At 42.1% G+C, this 19974-nt stretch overlaps 1 protein-coding gene across 2 annotated transcripts; it reads right to left on the reverse strand.

Moving 5' to 3' along the window:
• Positions 1 to 13206: 13206 nt before the first annotated feature.
• Positions 13207 to 19269, reverse strand: POLR2M (RNA polymerase II subunit M). 2 transcript variants are annotated; one of them, XM_023751607.1, is made up of 4 exons: positions 19072 to 19269; positions 18041 to 18682; positions 15309 to 15513; positions 13207 to 13585 (listed from the first exon to the last, which is right to left on the reverse strand). In XM_023751607.1, exons 1-4 carry the CDS (start codon positions 19107 to 19109, stop codon positions 13439 to 13441), a joined length of 1032 nt encoding a protein of 343 aa, XP_023607375.1. In that variant the 5' UTR covers positions 19110 to 19269; the 3' UTR covers positions 13207 to 13438. The 2 variants fall into 2 exon arrangements, with proteins under 2 accessions (XP_023607375.1, XP_023607374.1); XM_023751606.1 differs by lacking the exon at positions 19072 to 19269 and adding an exon at positions 18988 to 19064.
• Between the last annotated feature and the right edge of the window lie 705 nt (positions 19270 to 19974).

Here is a 19974-nt window from a genome sequence, read left to right on the forward strand (position 1 = left end):
CAGCATGAGAGTGTGTGACTGAATTTCAGACAGCTCAAAGCTCTTCCCTTCAAATAACAAGGCAAAGTAACATTTCTTTTGGCAAGCACACATTTTGTTTCAGGCATAAAAATACTATCAGTGTCATGAAAAGACCTGATTTGGCACATGCAGATAGGCGGCCTATTCCAGTCCAAGGGCCTTTTGCCTGAGAAGAAATCTCGGTTCTGATCCTGTTTTTGGCGGCTGTGTGACCTTGGGTACACCCTGCATGGAAATAGCTACTGTTTACTGGGTGCTTACACACAAGTATGGACTCACGTACAGGCCTGCCTGGCTTGTATACAGTAAGCGCTCAATAAATGTTAGCTACTGGTATTATCATCTAGTTTTGTCTCTTGGCAAACTTATGAGATGGGTCTTATTATTATTCCTATTCTGTAGGTGGGGAAACTGAGGACAGAGAAGTGACTACTGTGATGCATTGTCCAGATCCCCTTTAGAAATGAGGAACACACCCCCCAGGCTGCTGGGAGGGCTGCCAGACAAGGCCCTCAGCTGTCAGGCCTCTGCAGATTGGCCCCACTGGAGAACACTGCCTCGCCCCAGGTCAGGCTTCCCTTCAGGGACAGTCCACATCCCATGACTGATCGCACATGGTGAAATGCCTGGCCTCCTGTATTCGTTTCTAGGGCTGCCATAACAAATCACCACACATTCACAAACAGCTTAAAACAACAGAAACGCATTCTCTCACCGTTCTGCAGGCGGGAAGCCTGACATCAGCAGGTTGGTTCCTGAGAGAGATTTCGTTCCAGACCTCTCCCCTAGTCTCTGGTGCTGCAGGCCATCCTTGGCACTCCTTGGCTTGCGGATGCATCACTCCAGTCTCCACCTCTGTCTTCGCATCGCTTTCTCCCTGTGTATCTAGGGTCATATCTCCCTCTCTCTTAGAAGGACACCGGTCATTGGCTCACCCTAAATGCAGGATGATCTCATCTCAAGATCTTTAACTTAATTACATTTGCAAATAAGGTCCCATTCACAGGTACTAAGCGTTAGGGCTCAGACACATCTTTTTGGGGCCACTAACCAACCCACTCGACCTCCCATGAGGAGACTGCTCTGCAGGGCCGTCCAGGCTCCTGAGCTCCCTGTGAGGCCACCTGAGGTCTTCAGTGAGGCCTCAGCCCCTCTCCGTGTCTTCCATGCCTGATCCTGCCTCCTTCCCTTCCCTTTCCTTCCACGGGTGTTTCTTTGAGGAGCTCTGCCTAATAGAAGGCCTGCACACTACTCTCCAACTCAGTGTCTGCAAAAACAGTATGCATTTCAGAGTCTTCCTAAACCTCAATGTTTGGCTCACATATTTGTTTAAATGCTTTTGAATTCAAATCCAATTCTGCATTACTCTCTGAGTGCCTCTGGCCAGATATTAACCAGGAGTCCTGAGTTTTCTTGCCTCCTTGCCTTTGCTGATACTGTGTCTAATCATCTCCCAATCCTGCCAGTCCACATCCCCCTCAAGGTTCAAAGCCTAGTTCAAATGCCCTCCTTCGTGGAGTCTTCCTTGCCTTTATGCCTGGGAATGAGGTCCTGGGTCTCAATCACCTGACTCTGTCTACTTTACATAAGAATGAGTTATGCTTGTGGCAGCTCTATCGGGTCTGTGAGGGCAGGATTCGAATCCAGTGTGAGACGGCTACATGTCAGGCCTGCGCATGTCACTCTCTTATACTTTGCATGGTTCTGACCCAGTCCTTTCTCTTCCTGCTCTGTTCTCCCTGGGCATCTAACCTAGGGGCTTCTACCACCTCCTCCCAAGGGTCAGGCTTGCCTTTCCAGTGGCAGGATCTCCTACAGGACCCCACAGGCCCAAGTCCAAACCTAATGCATATGTTGTCACACCTGAAACCTGATCTCCTCCTGTAACCCAATCCTTCCCACCCTGGCTCCCCAACTTAGGAATCACAATGTGACAGAACAGGCCCCATTCCTAAAGGAGGGTCTAGTTCTCACTCTGAATGCTGCTGCTTCTGTGACATGTGAAATGAGGTCCCTCCCGGGGACTGAAGGGCAAAGCCATGCCCATGGAAGGGCTGCAGTGGGCAACCTGTCCCTTCTGTTCCCGTCTACCAGACAGTGATTCCGAGGGTGCAGGGTGGGCAGGTGTTGAATGGAACTCTCCTCAGGGAGCCAGGCGGGAAGTAGGAAGAATCGCAGCTAACATTGTTATAAAACTTAGAACCATCTCATCCCCACAACAAGCCTGAGATGGGGATACTACTCTTGTTGTTCCCACTTTTCAGATGAGGAGGCTTAGCGCGTGGGGTAACTTGCCCAACGTTGCCTTGGAGTACGTGGTGGTCTGAGCTGCTGGTCAGGCTGGGGCCTGAGTGCTGGCAGCCCTGTGGGGCAAGGCAGTGGCCACAGAAGCTAGCCCTGGAGGGAGCCAGCTAGAGAAGGGTTGTAATTTGGGCTGTTTTCATGCTTTTGCCTTCTGTTTCCCCCTGTTGTCTCTTATCAAATTGAAGAAAATAACTGTGAAAGGTACAACCTGTCATAGCACTTCGGTCAGGACCAAAGGGGAGGCCCACCTATGGGCCCAGTGCAAAGCTTTGGTGACACCCTCTAGGGCTCTTCCCTGGCTCCATCCTTGCCAGTCCCCGCAAAAGCCAGGCACTGGCTGTCTGTAATTCAAGCAAACGGGGCAAATAGCAAAGGCAGCACGGGGGATTGGAAAGGGCACCTGACAGGGCAGCTCTCACTAGTGTGTGACTTTGAACAAGACCCTATTTCCTTCTCCAGAAAATGCTGGAATAATACCAACCTCAGGGGGCACATAGGAGAAGAGAGGCCACAGATGTGAAATCCCGTCCCAAGTCACACATTGCTCTGGGTTGGGGAGCCATCTGGACACATGCTCGAGTAGACCATCTCTACACTTACTTCTTTGTGTCATCATACTGCCAAAGGGGATACAGAATATTCGTATTAAAAATCTAAATAATCAATAGAAGCTATGCTTTTATTTTTATAACAGAATCACTAGAAGAGCTATTTAACTCAATGCACATATACGTGGTACTGATTAAGAGAACTGATGTATTTACTAGCAATATTTTCAGACAAAATTTATAAGCGCCAAGCGGAGTTTCCATCTTTTAAGGAGCATGCTTGAGGAAGGCCTTGATTTACAACTCTCATTCTTTTGCCTTAATAATGTGAAATTTTTCCATACGAAGCTTGGTCTGTCTTTCGCGTAATGTCCTAATTTCCCCTTGTCAAAACAGCTTTCTCAGGGAGTCTCTATTGTTCTCAGTTAATTTTAACACTAAATTAAAAGTTTCATATGGTGGTGATTTTAGAACATTTTCCTTCGCATGCCAAAAGGTGCCTCCTAAACTACTTCCAGTCATAATTGTTACCATCGTTACAATAAGGTTTTCATATAGACTCTCTTTTAGACCTCAAAGCGTTCTATAAAGACCACACTTTGAAATTTTGTTCTCTCAAAACATACCCCATACATTAGATAAGGGGTCAGTGACCTCATCTTACAGACTTAATAGTCATGAGAGTACATAACTTCCCACCGGATTCAAAGGAAATAGTGGCATTTAAATCCTAAATCTAATAATCTAATGCTATTTCAGTGGCTTACTCTCTTTTGCGCCTTTTTTTCATTCCAAGTTTTCTAAAATCATCTGGGAAGTAATAGATCATCTTTAATTGTTCAGGCTTTTATGCTGTGCTTTCAGAATCGCTTCTGATTTGTGGTCTGGCTCTAGTTCAGTATTATCCAACACTAGGTTTATTTCATCGGCCCAGTATCAAAGCTTCCTCACTTTAGCCAGAAATTAAAATAATAGCTTTAAGTTTCTCCTCCCTGTCAGGGAGCTAGTCAATAATGCAATTTGCCATATTTCTTAGATGATTCTGTATGCTCTGTATAAAAGCTGGATATATAATCCTTTTATTTATTTAAGCACAAGCATTCTCAACTTTCCCTCTACAGAGACAAAGTCTTTTCTTGCCTAACAACTTTACTTTCTTTTAGTGTTCCAAACTCATGACGCCTGCAAAGAACAAACTGCCGGATTTCACCTGGTCCTCTGGACAAAGCCTTTGATACCTGATGTCACTTTTCCTTACATCTCTTCTCCAACAAGTTTTATGCAGCCAACTACCAAGTGAGACAGGAAGAGTGGAGATACCAGCAGTGCCCAAAATGGTCTAAGATGATTAAAAACAAATCATTTCAAATACAAAATGTTATCAGAAGAAATACAGTTCTTTTGTAGTGTAAGTCACAGAGACATGACAAATACCCTGTGAGTAATCTGAGCTCTTGCCTAGCATGAGCACTTTTTAAAGCCCAAATGCAACCTTGATGTGTGGTATTCATGTGCAAGGCCATGCAATCCAGTGCCCCAAATTCTTGGCTGACTCTGAGTAACCTTGAGCAAATCAACTCAACACCTAGTTGCAGGAAATAGAGATAATTCTACAAATTATTTTACCTTCCACGTTGAATCACAGCTCCTGGATGCCCAGAGAATGTGATGTGAATTAGAGACAGGTCCTATGATTATGAAAAAGTGTTATCCTAGCCCAGCCTGTGTGGCTCAGTGGTTGAGTGTCAACCTATGAACCAGGAGGTCACAGTTAGATTCCCGGTCAGGGCACATGCCCTGGGTTGCAGGCTCAATCCCCAGTAAAGAATGTGCAGGAGGCAGCCAATCAATGATTCCCTCATCGTTGATGTTTCTATCTCTCTTTGAATCAATAAAAAACATATTTTTAAAAAGTTTTATCCTATAGGTGACTATTATATAATGAGATTAATCCTCATAACATATTCCATGGTTCAGTTAAGTCCCAAACTTTAGCACTTAACTTCCTTCTCTTAAACTAATCACTTCAAAATTGAAGGTAAGAGTTCATGATTGCAGTTTAACTCCATTTTCCCATTTTAAACCTACATTTGACATTTTTTAAAAATTCTCACTTGTGAATACTTCTCAATTAAAACTACACAATATACACAATAAAACAATGGTCTGATTTTTCTATTTAACTTGTACACACTAAAAAGTCATCCTAGTTGAAAGAATAAGTGTAATTTAGTTTATAATTGGCAAGGTTTCAAATCTCCAAAGCTTCAAAATATAGAATCTTAGAAATAAAAAGTTAATTAATGACAGAACATGGCAAGCTGATTCTAAAATTTATATGAGGCCAGCATTATCCTAATTCCAAAACCAGATAAAGACTCTACAAAGAAGGAGAATTATCCCTGATGAACATAGATACTAAAATTCTCAACAAAACATTAGCAAATTGCATCCAGCAATATATTAAAAAGATCATACAACATGACCAAGTGGGATTTATTTCAGGGATGCAAGGCTGGTACAATATTCACAAATCAATAAATGTGATACATCACATAAACAAATTGAAAGACAAAAATCACATGATCATATCAACAGATGCAGAAAAAGCACTCGACAAAATCCAACACCCATTTTTGATAAAACCTCTCAGCAAAGTGGGAATAGAGGGAGCATATCTCAACATGATAAAGGCCATATATGACAAACCTACAGCGAACATCATACTCATTGGGCAAAAACTAAAACCATTTCCCCTAAGAACAGGAACAAGATAGGGATATCCGCTTTCACCACTCTTATTCAACATGGTACTGGAAGTCCTAGCCACAATGATCAGACAAGAAGAAGAAATAAAAGGCATCCAACTTGGAAAGGAGGAAGTAAAATTCTCATTATTCATGGATGACATGATATTGTACATAGAAAACCCTAAAGACTCAACCAAAACACTACTAGATTTAATGAATGAATTTGGTAATGTAGTAGGATACAAAATCAACACCCCAAAATTGGTGGCTTTTTTATACACTAATAATGAATTCTCAGGAAGATAAATTAAACAAACAATCCCATTTACCATTGCAACAAAAAAAGTTATGATACTTAGGAATAAACTTAACCAGCATTATCCTAATTCCAAAACCAGATAAAGACACTACAAAAAAGGAGAATTATCCCTGATGAACATAGATATCCCTGAGTACAAGTCTTTCCTGAGGTAAAAGACTTGTACTCAGGAAACTACAAGGCATTGAAAAAGAGATAGAAGATATAAACAAATGGAAGAATATACCATGTTCATGGATCGGTAGAATCAACATCATTAAAATGTCCATACTGCCCAAGGCAACCTACAGATTCAATGCAACCCCTATTAAAATACCAACAGTATATTTCACAGATCTAGAACAAATACTCCAAAAATTTATATAGAACCAAAAAGACCCTGAATAGCTGCAGCAATCTTGAGAAGAACAAAGTTGGAAGAATCACAATACCAGATATCAAGCTATATTACAAAGCCACCATAATCAGAACAGCCTGGTACTGGCACAAGAACAGGCATATGGATCAATGGAACAGAAGAGAGACCCCCAAAATTAACGCAAGCTATTAAACTCAATTAATATTTGACAAAGGAGGCAAGAGCATAAAATGGAGTCAAGACAGTCTCTTCAATAAATGGTGTTGGGAAAATTGGACAGATACATGCAAAAAAAATGAAACTAGACCACCAACTTACACCATACACAAAAATAAACTCAAAATGGATAAAACACCTAAATGTAAGTCAGGAAACCATAAAAATCCTAGAAAACACCATAGGCAGCTAAATCTCAGACATCTCTCATAGCAATATGTTTACGGATACATCTCCTAGGACAGTGGTCGGCAAACTGCGGCTCGCGAGCCACATGCGGCTCTTTGGCCCCTTGAGTGTGGTTTTTCCACAAAATACCACGTGTGGGCGCGCACGTACAGTGCGATTGAAACTTCATAGCCCATGCACAGAAGTCGGTATTTTGTGGAAGAGCCACACTCAAGAGGCCAAAGAGCCGCATGTGGCTCACAAGCCGCAGTTTGCCGACCACTGTCCTAGGACAAAGGAAACTAAGAAGAAAAGAGACAAATGGGACTACATCAAAATAAAAAGCTTCTGCACAGCAAAATAAACCATCAACAAAACGAAAAGGGAGCCCACTATATGGGAGAACATATTTGGCAATGATACATCTGATAAAGGGTTAATATCTAAAATATATAAGGAACTCATACAACTTAACAAAAGGATCCAATTAAACAAACAATCCAATTAAAAAATGGGCAAAGAACCGGAACACCGATGGAACTGGAGAGCATTATGCTAAGTGAAATAAGACAGTCAATGAAAGAAAAATACCACATGATCTCACTCATTTATGGATAATTAAGACCATTATAAACTGATGAGCAAAAATAGATACAGAGGCAGAGCAACATCGAACAGACTGTCAAACTACAGCAGGAAGGCTGGGGAGGGTTAGGGGGTGGGAGGGGGGTAAGAGATCAACCAAAGGACTTGTATGCATGCATACGAGCATAACCAATGGACACAAGACACTGGGGGGCATGGGAGGCTAGGGGAAGGTCAAGGGGAGAAAAAAAAAGGAGACATGTATAATACTCTTTGTAATACTTTAAGCAATAAAACAATTAAAAAAAAAAAAGAACCGGAACACCCACTGCCCTCCCCACTCACTCCACCCTGCTTCCCAGTCCAGAACCCCCACTCCACCCTGCTTCCCAGTCCAGAACTCCCCATCCACCTGCTTCCCAGTCCAGAAACCCCATCCACCCTGCTTCCCAGTCCAGAACCCCCACTCCACCCTGCTTCCCAGTCCAGAACCCCCCATCCACCTGCAAAAAATTTTTCAGAAAAAAAAAATGGGCAAAGAACCTAAATAGAACCTTCTCTAAAGTAGACATACAGATGGCCAAGAGACATATGAAAAAATGCTCACAATTACTGATAATCAGAGAGAGGCAAATTTAAAACAACAGTGAGGCATCACCTCATACCTACCATCAACAAATCAACAAATGACAAGTGCTGGCGAGGATGTGGAGAAAAGGGAACCCTAGTACACTGCTGGTGGGAACGCAGACTGGTGCAGTTATCATAGAAAACAGTTTGGAGTTTCCTCAAAAATTAAATATGGAACTGCCATATGACCCAGTGATCCCACTTCTAGGAATATAGCCTAAGAAACCCAAAACACCAATCAGAAAGAATGTATGCACCCCTATTTTCTTAGCAGCACAATGTACAATAGCTAAGATCTGAAAACAGCCCAAGTGTCCATCATTAGATAACTGGATAAAAAAAGCTGTGGTACATTTATACCATGGAATACTATGCAGCAGTAAAAAAGAATCTCTTACCCTTTGAGACAGCATGGAGGGACCATGGAGTTCTCGTACCATGCTAAGAGACATAAGTCAGTCAGAGAAAAACAAGTATCATATGATCTCTCTCATATATGGAATCTAATTAACAAAATAAACTAGTGACCAGAGTGTTCCAGAGACATGGAAGCTGGACCAGAGTGCAGCATCTCGAAGGGAAGCTGGGGGAGATTGGATGGCAGGTGGGAGGTAATCAACCAAAGACCTTGTATGCATATATGCATAACCATGGATGCTGACAGTGGGGTGGGAGGGCCTGGGGTTGGGGGCAGGGTAGGCTGGAGGGGCTCAGGGAGGCAAAGGACATATGTAATAATTTCAAAAATAAAGATTTTTTAAAAATAAAATAATAAAAATATAAAATAAAATTTATATGAAAATGCAAAAGGTCAAAGATGCCCCATCCACTCTTGAAAAATAGGATGGCAGACTTTACTCCAGCCTTATCATAGAGCTGTCATAAATAATGTGGTGAAATATTAACACAAATAGATTAATGGAATCACAGAGAGAACCCAGAAAATAACAGACATATACATACACTCAATACGCGGAAGTGCACTGCAGGATGTCAGGACAAGCGGCTATGCAGAAGGATACTCCCTCACACAGCCACAAATAATTTCCAGTGGAATCAAAGACGTAATGGGAAAGGTAAAATTATGAAACATTTTTCAATGAAAAAGATTTTAAAAGGCAAGAGAATATTTTCATGACTTCAGGATAAACAATGATTCCTTAAGATACAAAAGACACTAAACATAAATGATTGATAGACTTGCCATTAAAATTTAGAATTTCTGTTCATCAAAACCACCATGAAGAGAATGAAAAGTAATCCAGAGAGGATAAGGAGATTTACAACAAATATAACCAAATAATGATTAGTATCAGGAATACATCCTCCAAATCAATGAGAAAAAGACAACAGAAAGATGAAGGAAAGACTTGGATGGGCGCTTTTTAAAAGAAATCCAGTGGCCAATAAACATATGAAGATGTTCAATGCTATTCCAAACAGGGAGGTGCAAAATAAAACTCAATGAATATCTACTGTAAAAACATACTGGCTAAAATTAAAGTCTGGCAATACCAAGTGTGGATGAACTGCAAGTGTCATACATGGTGGATGGGTTGTGGTGGAAAGTCAATGTTAAAGATGTGCACACCACCTTCTATTTCAGCTCCTAGGTAAATATCCTACAGAAATTTATGTGCACAAAGACACTCATGGCAGCATTGCCTTTAATAGCCCAAACTAAAACTATCATAGAAGTGACTATCACAGAATGGTATTAACAGAATGGCACATGAAACAGCAATGAAAATGAATAAACCACACTTAAACATGACGTGAATTTTATAAACAATGTTGAAAGACACCAGATACAATATACACTATGATTCCATTTTTGTAAGTCAAAAGTCAGCAAAACAAACTAAATAGTTACATACATAACTGGTAAAACCATTTTTTAAAGATGAGGGAAGTATTACCATAAAGTCAGCATAGTAGTTATATTTTGGGAGGGGGGGAGGGGGTAACAGGGGACACACAGGGAGATTCTGGAGTACTGGCAGTAGGATTTCTGCATCTGGTTTGTGATTTCATAGCTGTTTGCTTTATCCATTAAAAGGCACACCTGTCTTATGTTATATTTTATAAAATTTTATAAAATTAAAAAGGCTATATTTTACAAAATTTTAAAGAATGAAAGACTTGTACTACCAAATATTATTGCTAATTAAAGCCATAATTACTAAAAAGTGTGGGGAAAACAAAATAGGTCCAAGACATCTATGACTATTCTATGGCAGCATTATAAATCAGTGGGGAAATGGTGGTTTATACTAAACCAATTGATCAACTATTGGCAGAAATTAAAATTAAATCTCACCTCATACAATATCCCCAAATAAATTTGAGATGGATCAAAATTTCCTTTTGAATTAAGGATAAGTATAAAAGTGAAATTTTTAAGAAGTACTAGAAGAAAATAAGGATAAATATGTATCCACCTTTGGAGTGGGGAAAGCATGCTCAAGCACAAGCATATCTGCAAAGGTAGAATCCTAAAGAACACTTCTACATCAAAAACACCATGAACTGTATTAAAAGGCAAATAATACACTAAAACAATAACAACATAACAAAAGATGGGCATCTTAATTTATAAAGAACTAATAAACCAATCAAAATCACAAATTCTCCAAGAGAATATAGATAACTAGAGGCCTGGTGCACGAAATTCATGCACTGTGGGGGGGGGGGGGGTCCCCTCAGCTGGGCCTGCGCCCAGTCTGGGAGCCCTTGGGGGATGTCTGATTGACAGCCTAAGCTGTCAGTAGGACATCCTTAGCACTGCTGTGGAGGCAGGAGAGGCTACTGCCACCACTCCTGCACTCGCCAGCCATGAGTGCGGCTTCTGGCTGAGCAGCGCTCCCTCTGTGGGTGCATACTGACCACCAGGGGTCAGCTTCTGCATTGAGCATCTGCCCCCTGGTGGTCAGTGCGTGTCATAGCGAACAGTCATTCCACTGTTTGGTCAATTTGCATATTAGCCTTTTATTATATAGGATAGAATATAGAATGCCCCCAAAAATGTATATACTAGTAAATGGTCAATAAACATGAAAAAAAAAAACACCAACCTTCATTAAGTAATCAAAGAAACACCAATTTTATAGGTATCCTTTTCTGCAACTATTCAAATTGCAAAGATTCTGAACAGCAATTTTCAATTCTGGTTGATGTATTGCTAGTGGGAATGTAAAAGGACACAATCTTTGTGATGAGTGATTATATATATATATATAAAATCAAGATTCTCAAAAACTTACCTTTCTCCTACCAATTTCACTTCTAGAAAAAGATCTTCTGGAAATAAGTCATTTTGTACATGTGTGATTATCTCTTAAGAAGTTGATAGCATCATTGTTTAGTTATAATTAATAATCAAACTGTTAAACACTAAGTTGATTTTTAAAAGTTATAGTACACCCATAAAATGCAATAGTCTGCAGCTATCTAAAATGCAAAATATTTCATATGGGAAAATGTTTACAACATATTGAGCAGACTATGAGTTAATGTATAGTGTGATTGCACTATCCTATATAATAAAAGCCTAATACGAAAATTGTTCCCTCAGGCTGTCGTTCCGCTTGCTATGACGTACGCTGACCACCAGGGAGCGGCGCAGAACACAGCATTGGAGGCGCTGCCGGCCCCAATGGGCCCCAACAGGCCCCAATGAGAGCGGGACTATGGCAGGATGGTGGAGCAGGTGAGCGGGCAGCGCCAGTTCAAGGCAGGTGAGAGCGGGGGCGATCACCCTGCTGATCACCCTGCAGTGGTGATGGCAGGGGGCGGGGCCACCACCTAGCTCCTAAACATTGAGGGAGTTGGGCAGGGGGCGCCCAGCCCTGATTGATCATCCCACAGGTGGGATGGTGGAGCAGGTGAGGGGGCAGTGCCAGGCCAAGGTGGGGTGCCAGGTGGGGCTGCGGGGCTGCCAGGCTGGGGGCGTGAGCTGGGGCCCAATTTCCGCAGGCCACCCCAAGGGACCCACCCATGCAAAAATTCGTGCACCGGGCCTCTAGTTGAAAATATACATGGATAGCTATGTATAGAAAAAAATATGTACAAGTACATATACCCAAGTGTTCACAGAACCTCTCTCTGGGTAGCAGAATTACAGCAATTATGCATGTATGCATGTGAACCCTTCCACCTTATCCTACTTTCCAGACATACCAGTAACATGTGTTATTTCATCCTCTAACAAAAGAACATCAAATAACTTTATGCTGTGAAATCATTTACTATTAGTTTTACAAACTAAAAATAATGAAATTGTTAGCTCAGTATAGTTTTAATTTGCTTTTCTGGGGGCAATGGGGGCTTGATATAGAACTCAGCCCTTACTCTCCTTGTACATCTGACCTAAATGTATTTTCCATCAAATTACATATATGAAGTCTCTTTTAAAGTAAGTTAAATTTAATTAAGCACCAGTAACACATCACCACTAAAATTTTGAAGTTGCTCTAATTAATATTTTATTCTTGCTTTCAGCACTGTTTAAAAGCTCCAACATATTAAAGAAATCTTTGATAACATACATGTTAATTTCTCTGGAGACAATCATATAATCCTACAAACATGAATATATAGATTGAGGTTTCTGCAGCCTACATATGTATGTTTCTTTGGGGGGGGGGGGCAATGTATTGACAATAATTCAATTGTAGCTTAAAAACAAAAAAAACTGTTTTTTTCACCAAACTGAATCTATCATCTGTTAAGAGCAATGAACTCAAATCAGGTCAAGTATATGAACAGCTACTCCCTTCACCTCATCGGTCATCTTAGACTTTCCTATATTTCACGTTACCCTGGGCAAAGCTGGTCATTCAGAGACCATCCACCCTCCAACATGAACTAAAAATAGTTATATACAATTTTCAATTCATCAGGTTGGCACCCCTAACCCCCGCGTTGTTCAAGAGTCAAATGTACTCCTTATTTGTAACCAGAAGAAAGATAACATTCTTCCAAGGGAAGACAGAAGAAGGAAACAAACATTTAAGCATTTTTCCATGAGTGTCTTCCTAGGTATTTCCCATCCAGTACCTCAATAAGCCCATGCAAACATGCATAGAATTCTTTAGATTGCTCCCTTCATTACTCAAAAGAAGAGGGAACTGTATCTTCCTAATTCATTTTAGGTGATGCCTGGGACAACTAAGTATTTCACTGAAAGGCATGTAATAAAAGCTATTTGATAGAGGTAAAAAGAAGGGAAAAAAGCAATTACCTGCTTTCATTTGGCTTAGAGAAAAAAAATGTTCTTTACTATATACTAAAATATCAGACAACACACAACATACTGCAAAACTTTAATACGTTTAAATACAACATTCAAATGTTAAACGTTTCCAGTACATAAAAGTTATCTTCTGAAAGACAAACTATTTTTATAGCTACCGTTGCGTAACTTTATAAAATTATTTCCCTCAACGTCTGACACTGATCTTGATACTTGTTAGAAAGTCTGATGTAAGAAAATGACATCTCAACAGGCAGAGTCAGCAAAGTACCCCAATGCCCATCTTCAGAATTCACCATCAGAGGACTGATCATCATCTTCATCCCTTACTTCTCGGTATTTCCTCGAAGACTCCCCTTCTGGGTTATAGCTCTGCATTTTAATATTCAGTCTTTCGGCTAATTTTTGTGCTGCGAGCTTGGCTTGCATCTCCTTTAAAATAAAATGTAAAGCAAGAAGTTACACACTCACATATTGTCCCTACAATTCCTAAACTTAGAGCTCTACAGCGATGCACCGAGCCTGACAGCTGTGTCTACCACAGATGCCAGAGCTGTGCTGGGAGACCTACTAGCCTGCTACAGCTGTAGCTACAGACGTCCATTAATGAAGTGCAAGGAAATATCCCACCTCTTCATGAGAAACTGAGTAATCAGTTCACACTACAACAGTTATAAATACAGATATATTTTTAAGTATGTGGATACACACATGTGTATATACAAACTCATAGAACAATCCGAGTTATCAAATGTCAAAAATCACTAATGCTGTACTGATTGATTCTCCAACTGACAATCCTCTTTCCTAGAATAAATCATGGTTTCTAGGCTTATGAGTTACCTTTCAATGCCACAATAAAAATCAAAAAGTTAATACTGGAAAGCTGACTATCCTTCTCCAAATAAAGTCCCAAGAAAATTACTATGCAGCAAAGTGTCCAAGTAAATTCCAGATTCTGCCAATGTGCTTATATACACCCAAGGATAAACCACCCATGTACGGACGTATGGCAGCCAGCAACACTCATTTCTAGTTCTGCCTTTCACGTTCCTCATGCTCTCTCCCACACCACAGGAGCTCCTTCAGGATCGTCCCCTCAGGCCATGGGCATGATGGGAAAGTAGGACTGAAGCAGGAGCTACGACTACTCTGCCAAGGAAGTCAACTTCAAACTGACGGGTGTAATTCAACCTAAAAATGTCTTAGGACAGGCATTTAAGACCATATAGACAATTTTTAAAAAATTCCTCAATGCTATGGTTGTATAATTTTAATGCACTGAGAGGAAGAAAAATGGCTTTAAAAAGGAGTGCCTTGACGATGCCAATCCATGCCAACTGAGCTTTTATGAAAAGCCAAGGCAGAATAGCAGCCTGGTTCTGTATTAACTGCTATACTAGTATACTACCTGATTAAAATCTAAGCAATATTAAGATGTTAGGCTACTACTTTTCTGGAGACTCAAATTATTACTAAGTATATCAAACCCTTTCTTTTCTCACTAAGGTTCTCACACCTATTTTCTTCCATCTCATTATTCTGTACACAAATTGTCAATATACTTGTTTAAAGTTCTTATAGAACGTACAGATCTTCAAAAACAGTCCTATACAAACTTGACTAAGTCACTGTATGTAGGAGATAATTCTATCTTCACAAGAGCCTGCCGATTAGGCTTTTAACCCTAGTGTCCAACTGTCTGTCGGAACACAACACTGTTCCCCCACCCCCTTTATGCCCACCCATGCATCACAGGAGATGGGAGCCGGAGCCACATTTCCCTGGTTCTCTTTGCAGGTCCTGGTTCGATCCCACCACTGAGCAGCTCTCCCATGGGCTTTAAGAGGGAGAAGACACAGTGATACTCCTGCTGTCCTAAGAGCCGGGGCTTTCGGATGTGCCATGTGGCAGCATTTCCTGGCCAATACCAGTTTGATGCTGCAGGTTGCTGTGATCACCTCCAGCTGCTTCCTGCAGTTCTAGCAAATTCAAGACTGAAAACTAGAGGGACACATCTGAGAGCTGATGGCACTTATCTGCCATTTCTCTGGCACCTAATCCCTCTGTTAAATCCGTCCTCCCTGAAGTAAATTCCGACTTACGTAAGCAGCATCCAACATACAGACAGTAAACAAGCAATACTCTTAAATACCTCATAACTCTGCTTCTGCTGTTGCTGAAGTGCCGAAGACTCTTCTATGGAGAGCAGCTGCGCAGGCAGATGGTGCAGTGGTAGGAGCCGAGCCGCTGTGATGTCATCGAGATGCTGCTTATCCCTGCGCAGCCTCTCCTCTGGGGAAATGGGAGACCCTCTTCTCTGCGGGTGCCTCGATGAGTCACTCTGATGCGAGGGTAACCTGAAGAGGGGAAACTTGTTATATCCCCTTCCTGTGGACATACATCTGCCACACTCACTCACACAAGGGGCCTTCAACCGTAGCTCTGTCCTTTCCTTCTCTCTTCAAACCTTATACTTGAACTGAAGCTATCTTTTTTTTTTTTTATTCAAAAAACATTTGCAAAGGGGCTTACTATCCAGTAGAGGGAAATAAATTTATCAACCGTTTCAGCACAACATAGGGGTGGGGCAAAAGGAGGTTTACAGTTGTGAGTATGCCCAACAGTTCATTCTCATATTATTTATTAATGATTGTACTATTTTCCATATGAACAACTGTAAACCTACCCTGTATACCACAGGTACCATGATTCGTATCTATATACGGTACATGGGAACATAAAGGAAACGTCGATTCTAATGAGACAGGGAGGCTGCCAGAAAAACTTGAAGATGGTGAAATCTGAGGAGTCCTGGAATAGTGCCCACCAAGAAAGTGAGGGGAGGAGGGCACCCCAGCAGAGGGAGAAGCGCATGGCTGCAGCACACAGGAGGAGCAAGTGGGAGAGTACAGAAAAGGCAGCCAGACAAGCCCGGGAAGTAGACTGGGTCCAGACCAGGGGTCCTCAAACTATGGCCCGCGGGCCACATGCGGCCTGCCGAAAACATTTATCCGGCCCGCCGGGTGTTTTTGCCGCTGCTGCCTGTTGCTTAGCAGCCGACTAGTTTTTTTTTAAAACTATAGTCCGGCCCTCCAACGGTCTGAGGGACAGTGAACTGGCCCCGTTTAAAAAGTTTGAGGACCCCTGGTCCAGACACAGTGAAAAGCTCTATTCTGGGGAACAGGTTCCGATTTGACTTTACAAATTTTATTCTGGCAGCAGTGGAGAAGATGGACTGGTGAAGAGGTAAGGCGTGAGGCTGGAACAGACCATAGTTACAGCCCGAGAGGTGACAGTCCTCCCTTAGGAAAGAGGGTGAAGGCAAAGGAAATGTATTATGTAGGTCTTCATGGCTAGAAGATATGGAGATGAGGAAAAAGGAAGACACCTTGGGAAGGGGAGGGGGGATGAGGAGGTGACACTAAGAATTAGGAAATACGGGGAAAAGTCAGTTTGGGAAGAAATGAGTTCTACTTGGTACATGATAAACCTGAGGTGCCATGGATACCCACACAGTCACATTTCATAGGTAACTGCAGGTAAATCTGAGGTTCCAAAAAGACCAAAGCTAGAGGTGGGAGAGGGCAGCCTCCAGCATTTTGATGGCCAGAGCCAGAACATGCAGGAGGAGGCCAAGGGAAGAGAACTGGAGCCTTATTCCACTTTCCAACTGCCACGCAGCTGCTCATGCTCCCCTCACCCCCACTGGCCCATGGCCTTCTAGCAAGGCCCAGCCTTTCCTGATCTGCTCTAAGTGCACAGGAGCTCTTTCTGCCCAACTTCCTTAACCCTTGGTAGCCCTCACTGCTACTCCTGCTTCCAGCTAAATGACAGGATCACAAAACTGGGATCAGGGCATTCTCTGTTATATGTTTGTCTTCCCAGAAGTGAGGAAAGATACTTCTTTGCACACAACATGAGAGGTTACTTAATCAAAGATTGCTTTTTACTCCTAACTAAAAATTAATGTAACACAATCCTGGTTTTCTAGACGAAAGAAATAAAACGTTTTGAGGTTAAAGTGGGGTAGGATTAAACTTTAAAGTCTCTTTATAACAATAAAAATGGTTTTAGGTATTTTCAACTAGAGGTCTTCAGTTTTTCTAAGGCAGGCAGTAGTTGCTCCACTTCGTACCTGATAATGCTACATCCTTGTAAATCTAGGCTGTACCAGTTCCTACCCCCTGATTTGAATGCCACATCTGCATACAAATAAGTAACATTCTTTCCTCTTCAAAGAGCTTTTCTTTCTCTGAAGAGCTCAGAAACAAAACTATGAAAAGGAACTTCGAAGCAGGGTTTGCGCCCTACCCCAATCTATTTTCAGTTTTTTTAACCTCTTCTCAGCTTCTTTCCCTCTGAAGTTGTTACATGGTTTGTTCTTCCAAGTGTGTAAGCCCTGGGTCCTCATCTAGAGCCTAAACTCTTTGATGAGCAGAATCTTTATTTCTGTGTCACCACAGCACCTGCTGCTACATCCGGTGAGCACACAAAATATTTGTGCTGAGAAAGCCTGTGGGCTCCTGCAATTGCTTTTTCTTTGGCTGACATTCTAATCAAAGGGGGAGCTCTACACCAGAAAATGGTTCTGAAACGTAATAATAAATTCTGTTTATTATAAAATATTGGCTAAGTATCCTGCAATTTAATACTCCATCTGCTATTTAAAACCTTTTCAATTATTTGGCTAAAATATTAAAGTGTTTTCCAACATGAATCCTCCACTCCAGGCAGGCCAGGCCAGTCTCACTGTTTCCACAGTACACTCATTCCTAAATACAAGTAGCTCTCACACAAAGTCCCCTGAACTTAAGCGTTCTCCCAATTTTTTGAGTTTAACAAATATTACGTCCCTGTGACAGGTCTGTCTCCAAGGGTACTTACACATTAGTTTTAAATTGACGTGGTGGGGGCACTGGGTTTTTGGCTCGCATGTCTAGCACTTCCATGTAATGAGGTTTCTTCTGTGTCCCACTACGAAGGCCTGTCAAGTTCTCAGTCCTCGTGTTTTCTTCTGAATGTTGCTCATCTGGGTCTGCAATTGTGATCCTTTGTAACCTGTCAACGAAGAGGTCGTCGGAGCTGGTAGAATTATCTTCTGCTGGACCTGACACAGGAGGCTGAGGGAGACACTCCCTGGCTTCGGGTGGGGAAGGTGCGGTGGCGCTGCTGCTGGAAGCTGGGCACTTGTTCACTGGGTACCCAACCTGGGGAGCCTCTTCATCACCTCTGTGACTAGAATGAACAAGTCCCTGCTGTGAGGCTGTGTTAGATGATGTGATGTTATCTACAGAAGAACAGCCAGGAACCAGTGATGAAGTATCAAGTATCTGGTCAGAATTCTGGGCCTTATCTGTGTCCACGTCAACTGCAATTGCTTTTTGCCTTGGTTTACAGTCTAAACTAATAGGATGAAACAGTTCACTTTTTCCTCTAACTTCTTCACGTTCTGCAATGACAGCTCTCAGTTTGACAACAGAGTCTCTGATCTTTTTACCGTTGTCGGGCAATTTGCAAATGAATTTTCTGTTGAATGGAAAAGAACATGTATGCATTAGAGCCATGTTTTTAAACTTGAGACATAAAGACAAAGCATTATCTTCAAAGGGGAAAAAAATATATCTTTATGTTAAAAACCTGACTTCCAATTGCCCGGAAGCAGGAATGTAATTATCCAACTACCACCCACCCCCGCCCCAAAAAACAAGGGAATCCAGAAAGAATAGGGAATATGCCTCATCTGTCTCAACTAATTAGGATTTCAGCAAAAGTATTTTATACAAAACTTATATAAGATATTCCAAAAGTCAACAGAAGTATGAATGATCTACAAGACCTTTCTGGAGAGGGGAGGTGGCCGTGTCTGGAAGGCCAAAGTATTTCCGTAATAATGCTTTGCCATTTCTACTTCTCACATGGGTAGAATGGAGTCTTCCAGAAGCCACGGGGACATGTGGTTATCACTGCTCTGGCTAACAGAATGTGTGAGCTCGTATACAGTAGGTCCTCGGGTTATGTCGGAGATCCGCTCCTTTGAGGCGAGGTAAAGCGATTTTTGCTGTGTAAGTTGGAACCCACCTACATGAGCACCTACATCACTCACATGGAGCGCACACACAGCAGTAATGAACTGAAACAGTAAAAAAAATTTAAAAGATAATTCCTGACCTTGTGGTAAATACAGTAAATAATAAAAAACATAAAGCACATATGTACATATGTCGAAATGACGGAACTTTTTTTTAAATAAAGAAATGGGAGATGGCAAGGTACGTGGAGTCCCACGTAACCAGAGGACTGCCTGTGTTCCTGTGTTTTAAAGATTTCGCACTTGTAACTCCTGATGCATTGGCAAATAGCCGCAGACATAAAACAAGAGCTCTCCGGGATACTCAGTAAGTCGCCAAGAGTAGAAAGAGGGGTCCTGAGGCCCAAAAGTTAACTTGCTGCCACAGATGAAAACCCATTCTCACCCCGTCAAAACCCCTGTGTCTACTAAGAAGCCCCCAGAATCCCTGGTGCCTTTTGCTGGGTTTCTTTTCTGATTCCCGTGCGGCAGCCGCCCAGTAAGTGGGGAGGGAGGTGACACCGCAGGCCCTGCGTTCTTCCTCCGACACATTCACCCCCCAGCGGGGTTCCCGATTCCCGAGCCGAGTCCTCTCGCGCCCCGCAACCACGTTCCCCACGCATCCCGAACCTCGGCCACCCCGCCAACCACCTGCTCACATCGGGTCCCAGTCCACGCGCGCCCGGGCCACACAGTCGCTTTCCTTGGCGCACCATCTCCCTCCTCCCGGTCGGGAACCTTCTGCAGATGC

This window comes from Myotis lucifugus, unplaced genomic scaffold (genome assembly GCF_000147115.1).
Source record: "Myotis lucifugus unplaced genomic scaffold, Myoluc2.0 scaffold_23, whole genome shotgun sequence".
Classification (NCBI taxonomy): domain Eukaryota; kingdom Metazoa; phylum Chordata; class Mammalia; order Chiroptera; family Vespertilionidae; genus Myotis; species Myotis lucifugus.

What these genes read in the sequence shown, in the direction of transcription:
- POLR2M (XM_023751606.1), bottom strand. Translation starts at nt 19,058, where the DNA reads ATGGCAAAGCATTATTACGGAAATACTTTGGCCTTCCAGACACGGCCA. An exon ending in CCCCTCTCCAGAAAGGTCTT is followed by an intron (nt 18,683 to 18,987) that starts GTAGATCATTCA and finishes TCCATTCAACAG; the next exon opens with AAAATTCATTTGCAAATTGC. An exon ending in CGTCAATTTAAAACTAATGT is followed by an intron (nt 15,514 to 18,040) that starts GTAAGTACCCTT and finishes TCCCCTCTTCAG; the next exon opens with GTTACCCTCGCATCAGAGTG.